Source organism: Panicum virgatum, chromosome 7K (assembly GCF_016808335.1).
Source record: "Panicum virgatum strain AP13 chromosome 7K, P.virgatum_v5, whole genome shotgun sequence".
In the NCBI taxonomy this organism is placed as follows: Eukaryota; Viridiplantae; Streptophyta; class Magnoliopsida; order Poales; family Poaceae; genus Panicum; species Panicum virgatum.
This window is the reverse complement of record NC_053142.1, coordinates 26,966,903-26,985,189: the sequence shown is the minus strand read 5'-3', so window position 1 is coordinate 26,985,189 and position 18,287 is coordinate 26,966,903. Positions and strand designations below refer to the sequence as shown.

At 42.2% G+C, this 18,287-nt stretch overlaps 3 protein-coding genes across 5 annotated transcripts; 2 read left to right on the top strand and 1 right to left on the bottom strand.

The window, feature by feature from the left end:
- The first annotated feature begins 4,950 nt into the window (after positions 1–4,950).
- LOC120640701 (stearoyl-[acyl-carrier-protein] 9-desaturase 5, chloroplastic-like) lies at positions 4,951–8,294 on the top strand. Its single transcript, XM_039916611.1, has 3 exons — positions 4,951–5,223; positions 6,608–7,109; positions 7,384–8,294. The coding sequence occupies exons 1-3, from the start codon at positions 5,111–5,113 to the stop codon at positions 7,942–7,944; spliced, it is 1,176 nt and encodes a 391-aa protein (XP_039772545.1). The 5' UTR covers positions 4,951–5,110; the 3' UTR covers positions 7,945–8,294.
- A 31-nt stretch (positions 8,295–8,325) lies between these two features.
- LOC120640700 lies at positions 8,326–14,836 on the bottom strand. The gene is made up of 12 exons (XM_039916610.1): positions 14,680–14,836; positions 14,463–14,562; positions 14,294–14,357; positions 13,538–13,639; positions 13,364–13,428; positions 12,874–12,972; positions 12,733–12,800; positions 11,357–11,579; positions 11,140–11,195; positions 10,874–10,981; positions 9,491–9,674; positions 8,326–8,846 (listed from the first exon to the last, which is right to left on the bottom strand). Exons 1-12 carry the CDS (start codon positions 14,754–14,756, stop codon positions 8,748–8,750), a joined length of 1,245 nt encoding a protein of 414 aa, XP_039772544.1. The 5' UTR covers positions 14,757–14,836; the 3' UTR covers positions 8,326–8,747.
- A 61-nt stretch (positions 14,837–14,897) lies between these two features.
- LOC120640699 (violaxanthin de-epoxidase, chloroplastic-like) lies at positions 14,898–17,720 on the top strand. 3 transcript variants are annotated; one of them, XM_039916606.1, is made up of 6 exons: positions 14,898–15,057; positions 15,356–15,542; positions 15,634–15,800; positions 16,323–16,419; positions 16,499–16,890; positions 16,977–17,720. In XM_039916606.1, the coding sequence occupies exons 2-6, from the start codon at positions 15,366–15,368 to the stop codon at positions 17,488–17,490; spliced, it is 1,347 nt and encodes a 448-aa protein (XP_039772540.1). In that variant the 5' UTR covers positions 14,898–15,057; positions 15,356–15,365; the 3' UTR covers positions 17,491–17,720. The 3 variants fall into 3 exon arrangements, with proteins under 3 accessions (XP_039772540.1, XP_039772541.1, XP_039772543.1); XM_039916607.1 differs by having other exon boundaries at positions 14,903–15,052; XM_039916609.1 differs by lacking the exon at positions 14,898–15,057 and adding an exon at positions 15,119–15,136.
- The last annotated feature ends 567 nt before the right edge of the window (positions 17,721–18,287 follow it).

Sequence of the window (18,287 nt, the reverse complement as noted above, 5' to 3'; positions counted from 1 at the left end):
TGGTTCTAGCTGGTGAGCTGAGAGTGTGAGGGAGAGAGTCTGAGTCAACTTGCCCTGAGACTAGTGTGTGCTCCCCTTTCATAGTCAAAGGGAGGAACGTACATAGCCATTGGGACCCCGACAGGTGGGCCCAACGTGGATGTATTTAAATAACATAACGCCTAGCGCTATTATGGTGCTACACCTGGGGAAGATCTTATTCCGGGATTTCGCTGCCTCGTCCGCATGGGTGTACTGACCGGCGCAGACCCTCCGATCGGCATGGTCTTGCCCTGTCATGTTGGTGCGGCGCTTGCAGCTAGCCGGGTAGGCTGCGCCACGCATGCTGTTCATGCCGCGTAGCTTGCGGCTTAGGCGGCATGATGGAAAGGGTCGTGCCGTCGCATCCATTTAATGCGATAGACTAACGTGCACCGCGCGCGCAGCGCCTGCGGCTGCACTGTGCACCTTGGTAATACGCGACCAATAGTGGAGTCTGACAAAGGCTTCCTCGTGCTCTGCGGCGACAGAACACGCCTCAGCCTCCCACATTAAATGCGGTGGGTGGGTGAGTCTTCCGGCGGAAGACTCGTGCCCGCGCCCGCGGACACATGGCGGCTCCGGACCACCTGGGTGAAATGTTGGTTCCCCGCGCGCCGGGGGTCCGGGGACCCCCGGCTATCTGCGCCAGGCGCTGCCTTCTCTGGGACACGTGGCGTCACCGGACCCTCCCCCGAGCAGAGAGCGGGTCCGGGGCCGCTGGCCCGGCGAGGTGGACTCCGGACCGCAGGGGTCCAGCTGCTCTGCTCTTCAACGCGTAGGTTAGGATAACTACGTGAGTCCTTTCCCAGACACAGTAGGAGGGGGTACCCCGGTCCCGGGGTACCGACAAGAATGTTAAACAATTCTAGTAGAGTTGATCTCGGTCAATAATAATCTACTATATTCCAACACAGATGTCCTTGGCATCTCAAGTATGAATTCCTCAGTGTAAATTGGACATCGACAATTCCCTAATCACATATATCAATAACAACACTTCCACATCGAGGTGAATAAATAATAAAAAGAACATATATATATTGTATAATGTTGAAAGCCATATGTAATCCTAACAGTCCATGTACTGACAAAATTTGAGAAAAAAAATGATGGCCATTTACTAATTAGATCGGTAGTGGGACAAAGGTTAGTTAATCTGGAATTTTATACCGAGGTTTCTTAAACCTTTTGGTCCTTTGGATTTCCAATATGAAAACTTCATTTGACAACAAATGCTAAATTTATTCCATATCGTCAATAACCTAAACATATATACATGCAATAGATCAAGACTTATTCATGTTACCATTTCACCTGAATACCTAATCCTATCATGAATCACATTCAAATCAAAAAGTAGTCCATAAGAGCAATGTTTATGTACAATTAGAAGAACCTCAATCAGCCAGCAGATTTTTGATGTTCAAAATAAATTATTTAATATAACAGGCCATACATTACTTGAAACAAAGAAAAATTGAAAAAAAAACTTATTTGCAAAAAGCTATCTACCGAGTTTCCTTGGTTCTACCAAGATTTGCGTGTGAGATAACAGCTGGATGATGCAATCAAATTGGAAGTTTGAGTGAAAACCTTTATTTCTCTAATTGGAAGTTTTAGGAAGAAGAAATTTTCTGATTAGTGGGTCTAAGGGCAAAAAAACATTTCAATTTATTTCTCTGTCCTGCTCGGTCCAAAAACAATATTTTAAGATAGCGCTGTCTTTGCACAAATTGGCACGAAACTACATGTCCACCAGCAATGGCCATCAGTCTGAATGTATTCTTGCAAGTTTTCCCTTTTTAAGAAAGCTATAATTAACTGCAAAATTACCACAAAACTATAGTTTTAGAATCTTTGTCACAAAAATATGAACACTTTTGTGGATCACAAAAATATCTTGCATATTCGAAAACCGTGGGTTTGGATCTGCCGGCAACTAGCAGCCTATGTCATGTGCATATATTTGGCTCCCTAACTTAGAGTAGCTCAAATGTGGGCCCAAACATAGATGGTGCATGGAAACAAAGGAAATTTTGATAATACGTGAAAAAGTAGGTACTACCTTAGTCATAGCTAGTAGATACTTAACATTATTGACTTTTGTTTTCGAGTTTTAATTTGAATGACATTTTTCTTATTGGAATGTATTTATAATATCTATCGAGCTTAGTATTATGAAAGTGGTTTACAAAACAAATCTACACATATGATTTTTAATGTTTTAAATGTAAATATCTTGAAAGTAGTGATGGTCGATTCTAACTTAATTTTGATCAGACATCATCAATTATTAGTGACCGCATGGAGCGATTTAAAAAGTACACATTTCCTTTTTTTTTGCAAACATAGTAAACATGCAAACACTTGTAAAGTTGTAAACATCACGCACATTGCGTACCCACGCACATCTATCATCATGAGCACATTTAACAGTCTTGATTAATAGATCTTAAAATTGACAAATTTACTTTAAATATTTCTCCGTCAACGAACACGTGACTTATCATGGTTTTATTGAGCATGCAAATAGTAGTGTGGAATCTTTTTTTTAGTACATAAATGGACCAATCAAGTTCTAAAAGTTTGACAAGACCCAAAATAATCAAAACAGCCTTAATAATAGCAATGCTCGACTGGTTAGGTCTTTTTACCCAAAAACTCAAGTTCTAGTTGACATGGTTAGTCCGTATTTGCGGCTCATTATTTTTGCTAATATTGACGTCGCCGTCAATCCATCAACAATGGGTCTATCAACCCCCAATTTAACATCTTCACGTACGCGTTTAATAGAGTAGGGTGTACTACGCACATTCATTCACAAGCATAATCCACGTTTGTGTATACGCAGGGGAGGTAGATTACACTATGGTACAGAAATGGTCTTTGATTTTTGATGTTAGTCCCGGCTGTTGTTGGGTCCAAGACTAAGATGTTGTTTGTTTCTAGGGGCTAAATTTTAGATCATGTCACATCAAAAAGAATCTTAGAATTTAGAAATATTAAATAAAGTCTAATTACAAAACTAATACTGTAGCAAAATATGAATTAATTATGCTCATTAGATTCGTCTCGCGAATTAGCACCTATCTGTCAAAAATAAATTTATAAACAGATTTTATTTGATACTCATAAATGGTATGTTTTTTATGATAAGGGCTAAAAAAAGCGTATGGAAACAAACACCACCTAATAAATGTTACTTTGGGGTCCAACGGTGAAGGGGCGTGCGGGGAGCTTTAGTCTTGATTGGAGCCACCAACCAGGACTAAATGATGATCCTTTAGATCCCGGTTGGTGGCTCTAATTAGGATCAAAAGGTCTTTTATGAGTTAGTTTAAAAGGAATGTATCCTATTCAAAATCACATGTGTTAGATAGATAGAGTGGTAAAGAAGCTATGAGCGAGGCAAAAGGTCTCTAGTGCCTTGCCACAGATAGTCCTGGATGTCGGAACTGGTCTTTGACCCCGGATTTATAATCCAGGTTGCATAATCGGGACTGACCAGGGTTGTGAATCAGCACAGTGAGCTATTCTGTACTACTCCCTCTATCCCAATATATAAGGTGTAACTACATCTGATTCAAAGAACAAAAACTCATTTAATTCTCTCTATCAACATTAATATTATTGTATCGATGTACATGTTTAGAAACAAAGCATCTTACATTATAGAATTTGAGTAAAAAGTAGTTACGTCTTATATATTATAACGGAAAGAGGAGTGTTTTAGTTAGGACCTTAAGGTCCCGGTGCATCTACCAAAATCTACAAAATATAATAATTAGATCTAAATTTTAGGTAAAATAGGTATTTTAGTCCCTCAACTTTAATCTAAGGGTCAATTTCGTCCTCCAACTTTCAAATAGGCCAATATAGTCCTTCAACTTTTATTTTTGGATCAAACTCATCCTTGTGCTATTATACTCCATAATAGTATGAGATTTATGCAAAAAGTCCTATTTACCCTTGTCTCTTTTCTCTTCTAAATTCCTCAACAATTTATTATTACTAAAAAATATTTAGCTAATGTAAGCAAATCGGTGTGGTGGCACGAACATCAACGCATTTATGAGCTAAACATTACAAGTGTTAAATTTGGAACATAGAATTTTATTTATCCATGTATTGCATTGTATTGAGGGTGCATGAAGGGTATAATTAAGGAGGGGAAGAATAAACCAAGGGTAAAAATAACTTTTTTGCATTTATCTCATGTTACCATGGAGTATAATATCAGCATAAGAACAGGTATGACTCTAAAATAAAAGTTGAGAAACTATATTGGTCAATTTGAAAGTTGAGGGACGAATTTAACTCTTATATTAAAATTGAGGGATTAAAATGGCTATTTGGCCTAATTTTAACCATAGATACACCTATGTATGGCGGCATGCCTTTACTAAGGCCCCCTCTGGCACCGCTCTACTAGGAGTGCTTCAGCTTCGTGCTACAGTAGCGCGGCGCTGTGCGCTACTGTGCTACACTGTAGTGTCAAGCTGAACTGGTTCCCACGATGCTACAATCAATTATGGGAGGAGAGAAGTTGGCGAAGCTGGAAAACGAGGTTTCTCCGGCTTTGTGCTACAGTGATATAGTACTACTACAGTACACGAAGCTAAGTTGGCGGAGCTGTGCCAAAGGGGCCTAATGCAGTGATTTGCTGTGACAATTTGTCTCTAGAAGCGTGCGTGCACAGCCCCAGCGTTTTTAATCTCCTCCGGCCGGGCCCACCTCCCACGTTATTGGCTATTTTCTTCCAAGCGGCGACGGTGCCGACAAATGTTCAATGCACGCAGCCAGAGAGGTTGAAAATCGCTGACGCGGCACCGCCAAAAAAAAGTTTCTCGCGTAAAAAAATATTAAAATCGACAACGACAAAAAGAAAGAAAAAAATAAAATACACTAGGGGAAGGAGGCTCTCGAGATCCCCTTTTTAATAGCCGACCTCGCCTTCCGGGGGAAACCCCCTGTTCAAGCGCGAGTGCGGACAGAGAGGTGGCACAACAGCCACGAGCGCCCAAGATCCCGGCCTCGCCGGCGGCACCCTCCGCGTCGTGAGATCTTTGGAGAGAGAGAGAGATCGGCCATGGCGCTGAGGGCGTCGTCCCCCGTGTCGCACGTGGCGGCGCCGCTGCCGCCGTGCGGGCCGAGGAGGAGGGCGAGCGGGGTGGTGGTGGCCATGGCGTCCACCATCAACAGGTGAGCCCGAGAGTACCCGGATCCCTCGCCTCCTGCTGCTTTCCTCCGCCGCGATCTGGGGTCGGCGAGGTGGGGTGTGCCTCGCGGAAATGGGCTGCTGGTGTTTGGGAGCCACCATGTTTGGGGTTCGTGATCTGGGGGTTGTTGGGGGGGGGGGGGGGTGAAAGACAACTGTTGTTAGAATGGATCGACTTGAATCGCGTGCGAGAAGTTCGTCTCTGCGTTTGATTCGTGATCTGGGCTAAGCGGAGTTGCCACCTTGCGTCCCCCCCCCCCCCCCCCCCCTCCCCGTCCCCTTCTCGCTGTTCTTGTCGAGATCCAGGGTTTTGGAAAGCTTCCTCCCTGGGTTTTCGTCTGCATCTCCGTGGCGGTCCTGTGTTCCTGCTCGTGATCTGGATGGGTAGCTCGTGATCCGCCTTTGATTTGGTGATCTGGGACGCTTTTGCGGCTGTATGGGTACCATGCAGAAAGTAGTTGGCTGTTGATATCTCAACTTGTTCAAATCTGCTGATGGCGATAGAGTTGTCGTCAGCTTAACAAACGATTGATGTAAATCTTTCCCAATCTTACATCTGAATTTATCAATTGAACAACTGGAATTTGTCACTTTCTATACCTTGATAAGAAAATGTTGTTTTAGAGAGTCTGCAGTAGGAATTTGTCAGGTTTTACTCCAGTTATCAGGGTCCATGGGTTCAACACACAAAATTTGGACTAAGATAAGCGTGATCTAGAACACTTTCGAATGTACATGATGAAATGGACAAATTTCTGCACTTAAATACAAAACCAGTAAAAAAGAACCACTAGATCATGTGAATTTTGCAGTGTGTTGGTTGTGCTTTACTTGGTCAAGCTATCCATCAAGTTCCACTGGGTAATTCTGGTAGATGTTTACTTGAGTGTATATTTTTGATATACCTGTCTGGAAAATTCTGCCACTAATGATTGCTTCGTCACGTGCTTAACCTGCTTAAGGCTAAATGGTAAAAACTAAAATGTTTTGAGACAAACTGACTATGCAAGGATCAGAAGCCTTTCATTGACATATTGTAATAAAGTTGTTTCACTGTGCCGACTTATTAGTTTGGGAAATTAGTTTCTGAAGTGGATCCCTAGGTTACTGTCAATTTTCTGCAAGAAACGTGTGAATTTTCTTGTCTAGAGTTTTTTTGGTATTTTGTTCTCTATTTTGTGCTAGAAAGTATAAACATATTTAACTTTCCAGCCTAAAGATTTTATGGCAGACAGTTTTGTTGTGAATTGAGTTCATTTTTTGTTTGAACTATTTTGACTAGGTGTCTTTGCTAACTACTTTCTTCTCTGCAGTGTAATGTACCTTCCCTCTTTTCTGTTTCTGATTGCGGTATATTGTTTTTCCTAGGGTCAAAACTGTCAAAGAACCCTATACTCCACCACGAGAGGTGCGTCGCCAAGTTACCCATTCACTACCAGCCCAAAAGAAGGAAATTTTTGATTCACTTCAACCTTGGGCCAAGGATAACTTGTTGAACCTTCTGAAGCCGGTTGAGAAGTCATGGCAGCCACAAGACTTCCTACCAGAGCCTTCTTCTGATGGGTTTTACGATGAAGTTAAAGAACTGAGGGAGCAGGCAAAGGAAATACCTGATGAGTATTTTGTTTGTTTAGTTGGTGACATGGTTACTGAGGAAGCACTACCTACCTATCAAACAATGCTCAACACCCTTGATGGAGTTCGGGATGAAACTGGTGCAAGTCCAACCACTTGGGCTGTTTGGACGAGGGCGTGGACAGCTGAAGAGAACAGGCATGGTGATCTCCTTAATAAGTACATGTACCTTACTGGACGGGTTGACATGAAACAAATTGAGAAGACCATACAGTATCTGATTGGGTCTGGAATGGTAAGCGCTGCTATATACCTTCAAGGACAATGACATCGATTTTATTTTCCCTTTTTTTCATTTTGATTTGTAGCTCCCAATGAATCATGAAATCACCAACATCATTAAAAATATGGTTTGTATGTGCGAAAGGATTTGTAGCTTTAAATTTATCAGGTGACCACAAATGTTGATGAGTACAACGTGTTGAGTAATATATCATGTGCAGTTGCTATTTTGGATAACTGGTTGAGCATAAGCATGAGCATAACATCTAGTTTTATTTCTTATGCAGGATCCAGGTACTGAGAACAATCCCTATTTGGGTTTCCTTTACACATCATTCCAAGAGAGAGCAACATTTATATCTCATGGCAATACCGCAAGGCATGCCAAGGAGTATGGTGATCTCAAGCTGGCTCAGATATGTGGCACAATAGCAGCTGATGAAAAGCGCCATGAGACAGCCTACACCAAGATAGTCGAGAAGCTCTTTGAGATCGATCCTGACTACACGGTGATGGCGTTTGCCGACATGATGAGGAAGAAGATCACAATGCCTGCTCATCTCATGTACGATGGGAATGACAACCACCTGTTTGAGCACTTCAGCGCGGTGGCGCAGAGGCTGGGCGTCTACACCGCTAAAGACTACGCCGACATCCTTGAGTTCTTGGTCCAGAGGTGGAAAGTTGCTGATCTAACAGGGTTATCTGGAGAAGGGAGGAGGGCGCAGGACTTTGTCTGTACCTTAGCACCGAGAATCAGGAGGTTGGATGAGAGAGCTCAAGCAAGGGCAAAGCAGGGACCGGTTATTCCTTTCAGTTGGATATATGACCGCAAGGTGCAACTTTAATTGATTGTGGTAGGCAATGGGAGCACATTCTATATCCGTTTTGAGTCCTGGAGTTCTATATAAGAAAGCAGCCTTTAGGTTATCTAGCTGGGTAGAATTCAACTACCCAAAGTATGCATGCTATCAGTTGTCTTGTGTGTTGCAAGTTTGGATCTGGTGTAAGACTCATGTGAGTTGCCTTTCTGGCAGCCACGGACGGTTCCATTGCAACTGAGTAAACTTGTGTCGTATTGAATATCTAGTGTGAGATTTACAGGACTTATAAGTTCCAAAGTAATAATATGGAGATTGTATATGGACAAGCTTGCCATGGTGCATGTTGCGAATCTAAGATTAAGTACTTTCTGTTACTGGATTGCTCAATAGTCTCAACTTCTGATATCATCTTGGCACTAAGCCATGAACGTTTCATCATACCAAATATGACAATAAGGTAGGCCTAATAGGTACAATCGTTGCAAATAAAATAAGAGGCTGCGATGCGACAAATTCCTTACATTTAGGAACTGATTCTAAAAAGAAACAGGGATCCTGAACTGCCGTTTGATAAAGATTATTCTGTTCTTTTCAGAACCAGATATTTGGATATTCAAGTTAGCAAATGAAAAAAAAACGCAAATTAGCACTGGTCAAAACATTTCCCCCCATAATGTGACTGGCACCAACAATCAGCTCTAGATGTTATCGAATGGAATTAGTCTGCACAAAATGTGAAACTGTGAACCACAAAGGTCAGTCGAGGTTGAAGATGCTCTGTCCCCAAAGCTAGATGGTTGCAAATTGTAACATGAGTTGGAGTGGTCCTAACCAGACCGCAGCTCTCGAATGAGAATCTCTTCAACAGCATCCACAAACCTTACAAGATGTTGGCGAATGTGCTGATCCAATCCATTGGCCAGTTCCTACCACCCAAAACATCAAGATCAATCAACATCAACATCAACAAAGCCTTTTAATCCCAAGCAAGTTGGGGTAGGCTAGAGTTGAAACCCAACAGAGACTATTATTCATGGTTCTGGCACGAGAATCGCGGCTTTCCAAGCACTCCTATCCAAGGACAAATCTCTAGGTATACTCCAGTCTTTCAAGTCTCTTCTAATTGTTTCTTCCCATGTCAACTTCGGAAAACATCAAGATCAATCATCAAACAAAATTCAAATTTTATACCTAGTATTCAGTAGTAATAAGGATGAACCAAGTTGACCTACTAGCCAAGAGGGTGTTTGATCCGGGTTCAGCTTCCAGCTTCTAAGCTAAGGCCACACTACCCAAACAAACACTTTAGCTCCAAAGTTCATGTCTAAAATTCAGTTGAGTGAAAGCTTTGCAGTTTGAGCACCACGAAGCTCTGTACAATGCTTAACATGTTTCCATACTGATACTAGAACATGTTAATGTAGGACCACTGCAAATTATGTGGAATAAAGTGGTATTTTCAAAAAGAACTAATTCCAGCTCGGGGGTTTCCTAACAGATTCTTCCATGTATATCACAGCCATGTGTACTGAGTATAAGCAGTTCAAGACCAGAGGCGACCACTTTTTACCTTGGCCTTGGAAAGCAGACTTGAAGCTATATTTGTTGGATGGATCCCTGAATTGCATATTGAAATTAACTTGAGACCATAGGAACAAAGTGGCCAGTCGAAAGATATCTTGATGGAAGCATCAATTCCACGATCCAAGTGAGCTATGATCACATCCTCTTTGTCGAAGTATTCAAAAGAATGCCTGCAACAAAATGCATCTCCAAAAATGTTAACCTGCTTACTAAGAAACAGTTTGAGATCCATGCTAAGAAAGATCACCTAAGATTGTACCACACAGATCTTGTACCAACGTTGTTTATGTACAATTGTAAAACATCACTTCATGGAGGACTAGTTATAAAGTCAACAACAGTCATGATTGCAAATTAATGATTAAATTGTGGTAATTATAGAATAACACTGAAATATTTTATGTTCCTCATAATCACAAAGATGATTGATTTCAAGATATTTAGGAATAAAGGAATGACAAGAAAATACATGGAAAAGTTAGGTTTGTTCCATTGAGTCGATTGCTGTTTTAACATTTGCCACAGTACAATTATTAGGGCAATGACACAGATTTTAAAACTTGTTTGATCTATGCCATTGGAGATCTCATGCCATCTAGTCAAGCTGTTTGACTGACAAAATGACCTCGATAACCTTTCATCTCTATACCCTCTCTTTATCTATCCTCCACATTTTTCATTTACAGCCAGGGCCCACTTCTCTCTCTTGACACATTTTTTTCCTCAGATCTCACTCATTCCTTCTTTTTTCTTCCTTTCTGTTCTCTCCTGAGCTCAGCATCCGTCTTTCCTCCCCACTTTCATGCTTGGGCAGAAAATTCAACAGAATTCAGGGCACCTATCAGGAAAGCAGCTGCATGGTCCCAATGCAGCACCTTGATGCCAATATCGCAGTGCTAGAAGGGGACTTTGTCTGTGGACGAGTTCGCACACGTGGACTCTGCTGTGGGTCGACCCATTACTGGAGTGAAATGCGAACAATGGCTTGGGCCCAGTGCTTGACCAGATGCAGATAGGGAGCAAGGTGAGGTTAATTTGTGCATTTTGACCACGTCAGCCCAGCAGTCATGTTGACTAACAGATGGGACGGTGATGGAAGAAATCAAAAGAGTTCTGGGATCAATGACATCACCCTGATAATTAGTGAAGCAAGTCACAACCAAACAATGGTAAAAGGGAAGGGATCTATGTTACACAGTAAAAAACTCAAATGAATAAGCTCAGATATCACAGTTTCCTTGCAGCTAACAGCTTTAACAATTATAATTCACAAAGTCCTAATACATTATTGCCAATTTTAATAACAGTTAAATATATATGAACTCCAAACTATTATTACTAAAATGCAGCATATGGAAAATCGTGTCACCTGGAATCATTAGCATCACTGACTAATGATCGTCTTAGAACGTTGATTATGAAGCGGCGTTGGCATTGCTGACTAAGCCATCCCAAGGCTCGAGAAGAAATGACCTCTCTACAACAGCAGATAAACATTTTAAGAGCACATATTGGAAGAAAGAAAAAAGGGCAGTAGAAATGTAGAATAACACTGAACAATAACATTTTTCTGAATTAAATTTAACAGGATGAGAAAAATAAACTAGCATTGATGGAGGTTAAACTACATCATACCTGAAGGACTCGAGCCTTTCAATCAGTATATCAACACACACATCATCAGGAAAAATCTGAAAAATCCAAACAGATAATCAAGATCCATGCATCCTTTAAATAAATAAATAATCAAGATACACATGCTTTAAATATACTTCAAAGGGCAAGAAGATGTTTATAGTAGTAATAAAACTAAAATGCTGAGTATCAGAAAACAAGTTTGCATTAAGGTCACCTTTAAGTTCTTTGGTTCCATATTTCTTTCATCAACTTCTATCAACAGCTCATGGTCTGAGATAACCAAATCAATAGCACAATCCAATTTTTGTCCATAAATTACACAGTCCGAGGTCCATGTAGTTGCCTTTAGGAATATCCTGAGACAATTGTCTTTAAAGTCTAATTCCTTGGCTCCAAATGGCAATAACATAGATCTAAGTTGCCCTATTTCATCAACACTGGATATAGAGAAGTAGAGATGTCAGAAAGATTCATCACGTCATAGCTCAGTAAACTTAAAACTCTAAACATAGAATAGCTGCTGTGATTGCTTGTAAGAGTACTCAAAATTTAACAAGGAAATTGACTTAACAGAAAGAATTGTAGACTTTCAGAGTAGTGTTAGTCCCAAGAGGTGATTATGAAATCTTTTAATATGCAAGAGGTCAAAACAGATCGACCATGCAAAGACAGTTTTAAGGAATGGACATTGGACATTAACCAGCAAGATACTGATCATGAGTTTGCAAAGCAAAGAAGGAATGTGTGCACAACAGAAAACAAATGATGAGTTCATAAACTGACTGAGGCATGCACATATAAGAACATTGTTGGAACTAGAAATCCCTATAAAAGATTTGAAATGATGAAATGGGACTGATAGAGTGAAGATGAACGAAGACACCAGAAAACAGTACATTAACTGGCATGATCCCTATGCGTTTGTTGATAATATGTTACTAGTTTACATGCATTATGTTGTTCAAGGACATAAATGGGAAAAGAAAAAACAGTACAGAAGGAAAAAAGATTTAAAAAACAAAGAATAGAAAAAAGTTTATACTATAAACAGAAGGAAATGTAAACGCAGTTTGAGCATCACATAAACATTACTACCTCCATGCAAGAATATAGCAATATTTAGGTTTGTCCTAAGTCAAACAGTTCAATCTTTGGCTAACAATATCTCCAAAAATAATTTATTTCAAATAGACAAGGTTACATGCTATGATACTTGGTTCCATGATGAATCTGTTAACATCATTTTTACACTGTCAATCTTTATGATTTTTTTTCTTGTTACTCGTAGTCAAACTTAAAAATTGTAGTTAGGCAAAATATAAACGTAGCTATATATTCTGGGACACAGGGCACAGATAGAATCCAAGAAACTGAAAAAATTGATTATAGAATCCCTTTTAATGACAGTGAACATATGACGTTGAAGTTGAACCACTCAATCATATCATTCACCCCACGGTCAATATAAGTTGATAAGAAATTCAATGGGCACTATCGTTTGTTAACATGGGATCATGGGATGTGTTAAACTACTTTAGTTAGACTTTAGTTCCTTGTGTTTAGTATAAAAGATGATAAAACATTCATTACCTTTGTAAATTTTGTAGCATTTTGAGGTTCATCTTACTTCTTGTAATTTGGTGATCAAGTTCCAAAACCTACAAAATAAAATGAGTAAGTTCAGTAATATTAAGAAAGTGGAAACGTAATACCATAAAAATACAAGCACACCTCATATATGCAGTACTTGTCAGCAATGCTTTGGTCTCTACAAGAATCAGTTGAGTCTGACTGCCCTAGAATAGGGCTTGCTTCAAGATGGTTGAAACCCTACATCATGGGAGATGGAAGATTTTAAGCATCTTCATCAAAATTCAAAACTCAGGCAATACTTGTAAGAAAAAAAATCAAAACTTTTGTTGATAGAGAAAATTAATTAATTTTCCTTTAGACTTAGGTTCAAGAGAAGTTGATACGGTTCGTAAAAGCAAAAAGACAAAGGTAGTACTAATTACCAAACAATATGCATATTGAAGGCTTGAAGCTATTGAGTACTTCAGGTTAAAATTAAAGTCATAATCTGATTCGTTTAAAGTAAAATAATTGATTTAAGCCAACAAAGTAAAATAGTTTCGAATCAAGTTTCTTCTATATTTGACAACAACATTTATATCGATTATAATAAAACTGTGAAACAAGAAGAGCAGAGCTAGAGCACAACCTTTAATTCAAGCTCCGATAACAAAGACTCCAGAACTTCAATATCAACATCCAGCTGAATCATATCTGAATAACAAAGATAGTGTTGAATATGAACTCAGCAATCAGCATACTAGTAATCTAGTAAGAAATCGAAGGAGTTCAAGAAGAAAAATATGAGAGATAAAAAAGCAACCATTGGCTGTTGTCTCTGCAGTGACAGCAATCTCATCAGATACCTTCCTGTTCCCTTCCTTTGCCAAGGCAACCTCCTTTCTCAACCGTTCTAGGTATGCATCTGGAGACAAAAATGGCACTGTATGTAACATACCCCAAACAAATACTGTAACCCGTCTGGAAGCAAAGGACCGCCTTCTCAATTGCACTGAGTGGTTGCCCAACCACAGTAACAAACAGATATGACAAGTAACAGATGAATGATTTATACATAAAAACATCTGGTAATATAATAATCAGGAGAATTCATCTACATGCAACAGATTTGGAGCTCCTATTTGATACCTCCTTTCCCTACTTATATCAAATCAATTAGGCAAAGCTATGGGATGCCACCAAGCGCATAATGCTAATATTTCACTTCACATGGACAAAGCAACTATAGAAAACAGATGACAATTCTTCATATTGCTTTTTGACCTACAACCACTTGGTGATAAAGCCCATTTGTTTGGAACTTGGCTACAAGAATAGCCTCAACTTTAAGACTTCAAATATCAGTGGGGGCAACTTCAAATAGCCTCTACTAACCGACTTTACGGTTATTTTCCTTCCTTGTACAATGCTATAACTTTGTTCTTATTCGTTAGAATGTCAATTGCAGATGGAGGCTGAAGGTTGTAACAATGATGGATCCATGCATGCCTTATTGCAGAGGCTGGAACAAAAAAATTTCCCTCTTATAAAAGGAATAACAAGCCATTCAGCAGCTCACCCAAATCATCAATTGAGATTGCAGCTGTGCTCGAGTCCAACACATTCATTCCTTCCTGAGCCACCTAACCAAGCTCGCACAAAACAAAACACACCACAATCAGACCACCGCAACGGTAAACCAAAAGGAACCCTCGCACTTCGACACCAGCCCACCCCGACGATCCCACCTGGTACGCGGATTCCAAACCCAGCGCCACCTCCGCGTCGGTTAACACCTCCTCCTCCCATGGCCGCCGCCGCCGCTTCAGAGAGAGCTGCTCCACCCGGCTGCAACGAGCACGCGAACAAAACAAAAGGGGCGCAAATGAAGGTTGGGGAACCAGACCAGATCCACGGGGAGGACGAACCGACCGAGCGGGAGAAGCGAGAGGGTCGGCACCGCACCTCCTGATGGCGGCCGCGTCATCGGGCGCCTCCTCGGAGCCCTGCGCCGGGGCTAGGGCTCCCGCCGCCTCCGCCATGGCCACCGCGGCTGCAACCTCTCTCTCTCCCGCCTAGAGAGAGAATTTTGTTTTCGAAACGGTGGAGGGGAAAGGGGGAGGGAAGGAAACAGAGCCCGGCACGTGAAATGAACGGCTGCGATTTCGCGGCTCCTATCCTCCCGGCTCGGCTTGGCCCGCGCGGGCCGGGCCGATAAGCCCCAGCTCCGCGCCACACCTCCTCTACCTCCTATCTCTCCTGTTATCCCCCGGCGCTCCTCCTCCGTACGGCCGGGGAGGAGCGTGGCCGCGGCGGCGCAGTTGCTGCTTCTCGCTCCGTACGGTTCGTCCGCCCCTCCCTCCTCCTCGCTTCTGCATCCCGCGCCGCCGGCAGCGTTCTTGCTCCATTCCTCTTTGTTCCAGTTACGACGTGCGCATTTTCTTTCCTGGCTTCGTAGCATTTTTCGCATGATTAATCATGCTTGCAAGAATCGAGTTCTTGCTCGCCGAGCACATCTCTTTGAGCTGGCGATTGCAAGGATTTTCAGCTGCGCGGAGCTCCTATGTCGATAATTCGGCTCTGCCGCGTGGTTTGATTTTTTTTTTGTGGGGGTCTACTGAACTTCCCTCCTGAACTGCAGATTCAGAGACATGATGCCGCGGCACTGCGCAAATCGCATCTTCCTATCCGGAGGTTCCAGCATCCTCCACAGTTCAAAATCTAGAGGCAGAGCCCCTAGGCGCCACAGCGCCGTCAGATTCAGGCGGTGCTGCGCGAGAGCTAGTTTTTGGACTCATCACCTTCCTGTCAAGGTTACCCCGTCAGAGGTGATTCTTAACTGTTCGTTTCCTTACGCCGTGGTGATTTTGCCTGTTGCTGTGCTGCTAACAGCGTCAGGATCCTTGCCTCTGCCAACAGATTATTGAGGTGCTGCAAGCGTCAGATGTTTTCGGCAGCATCAGGAAATGGAGCAGGTTGCAGCTGGTCACCGTGATAGGGGTGATGGTGTGCGTAGTTCTCGTAGTCCCTTCTGCCGACGCAGTCGATGCTCTCAAGACGTGCACTTGCCTGCTGAAGGAATGCAGGTGACAGGTCTCCATTATTTTGTTGCAACACAATTCCAAGCCAGTTAGATGTATTCGCCCTGTTTCCCCTGCTGTAAACAGAGGCTATTTGGTTTGTTTGGGTATTTGCAGCATAAGAGCGCAAATCATTCCTTCATTCTAATGGATACCAGTTTTTGAAGTTCATATACCGTCAATGCTGTTTTGACATATTTTCCCCTTTTTTGTAAATCCATCATACGGAGTTACGGACTCATTGATTTGCTTAATCTTTCTTTGCAGAGTTCATTTTCCATAGCGCACTCCACATCTTTTATTCTATTCTGCAATCATATCATCAGTCAGCTTTTTTCATTGAACTGCAGTATCAGCACAAATGTTCATCATTCCATCCAGTATTGTCTGAATTTACTTTCCATATGTACATAGATGAGAACTTGATTACTACTTGAAGCTAATTAAGAGCTCCCCCATTCAAAAGCTTTTCATCTTTTGGATATTGTTTTATACATGTTTCTTACCCAATCATCTTATCTTTTCCAGAATAGAGCTTGCCAAATGCATAGCCAACCCTTCGTGTGCAGCGAACATAGCATGCCTGAACACATGCAACAATCGACCTGACGAAACTGAATGCCAGGTTATTCCCAAAAACCTTGAGTCCACTGAAGACTGTCAGAAAAATAAGCTTTATATGCTTTGTACTTTATCATCCACAGATCAAGTGCGGAGACCTGTTCGAGAACAGTGTAGTCGACGAATTCAATGAATGTGCTGTTTCACGCAAGAAATGTGTCCCAAGAAAGTCTGATGTCGGCGAGTTCCCAGTCCCTGATCCAGCTGCCCTTGTTAAGAACTTCAATATGTCAGATTTTAACGGAAAATGGTACATTTCAAGTGGCCTGAACCCAACATTTGACACATTTGATTGCCAGCTTCATGAGTTCCATGTTGAGGGAGACAAACTAATCGCAAACATTACATGGAGAATCCGCACTCCTGATTCTGGTTTCTTCACCCGGTCGACTGTGCAGCAGTTTGCGCAGGACCCATCACAACCGGGCATACTTTACAACCATGACAATGAGTTCCTGCACTATCAAGATGACTGGTAAAAACTCTTCTCCAAAAAGAAAATCACTGTTACCAATGTTTCATGCCTCAGATTTATCAACTCAATATTTTTCTGATCTATAGGTACATTATCTCATCCAAGGTTGAGAACAAGGATGATGACTACATACTTGTATACTACCGTGGGAGAAATGATGCATGGGATGGTTATGGTGGGTCTGTTTTGTACACAAGAAGTAAAACTGTCCCTGAAACAATAATACCTGAGCTGGAAAGGGCTGCGAAGAGTGTAGGTCGGGACTTCTCAACGTTCATCAGGACTGACAACACCTGTGGTCCTGAGCCTCCTCTTGTGGAGAGAATCGAGAAGACTGTGGAGGAAGGAGAGAAGACTATCATCAGGGAGGTGAGGGAGATCGAGGGAGAGATTGAGGAGGAGGTCGAGGAACTGGAAAAGGAGGAAGTGACACTGTTCCAGAAGCTGGCAGAAGGTCTCGTGGAGGTGAAACAGGATCTGATGAACTTCTTGCAAGGGCTGAGCAAGGAAGAGATGGAGCTGTTGGATGAGATGAACATGGAAGCAACTGAAGTTGAGAAAGTCTTCAGCCGTGCACTGCCACTGAGGAAACTAAGGTAGGTCTAGCAGCAAACGACTTGGAGAAAACAGGCCTTCCAGTAGTGATCAAAATAAATTTTATTTGCCACAGCAGTACCTACAGTAACAGATTGTCATTTTCTTTCCCCTTTTCTGTGGTCACAACATATTGCCAGATTAGCCCTACTTGTAAAGCATCAGAGATTATGCAACTTTTCTTGCCTAATTAAAACTGAGTATATATTTAATTATTTATGCTACTTTTCCTAATATATTTGGGACTACAGAATACCATCTATTGTGTGAGAATCGTTCGACGATATAGTTGCATCTGCTCTTTTATCACAATTTAAGCTCTTTCAATATGTAAAATACAAATGATGTTCCATTGACCACTTTGCATTTACATATTTTACATAGAGTAAAATGCACCGGAGGCCCCTTAACTTGTCCGGTGGTGTCATTCAGGTCCACCACCTTTGAAACTGCAGGTTTGGGTCCCTAATCTTTGTAAGTCGTTCACCGCAGGTCCATACCCCTTCGTTTTATATTTTCTTTTGCATTTAGCCCCCTAGAATTTCTCCCTCCCTCTCACTTATGCCCTTCTTCCTCATATACCTCTCCACCAGCCGCCGCCGCCTTCCCCACGCCCGGCCGCCAGCCACGGCCTCCTCTCCGGCGCCTTCACCACGCCCGCCGGCCGCCGCCGCGGCCTTCTCAGCGCGCCTAACGCAGGCACGGCCGTGGACTCCTCCTGGCCCGCGCCCGGCTTCTCCTCCCGGCACCACCACGGGCTTCTCCTCTGCGCCCGCCGGCCGCCGCCGCCTCCCCCGCGCCCG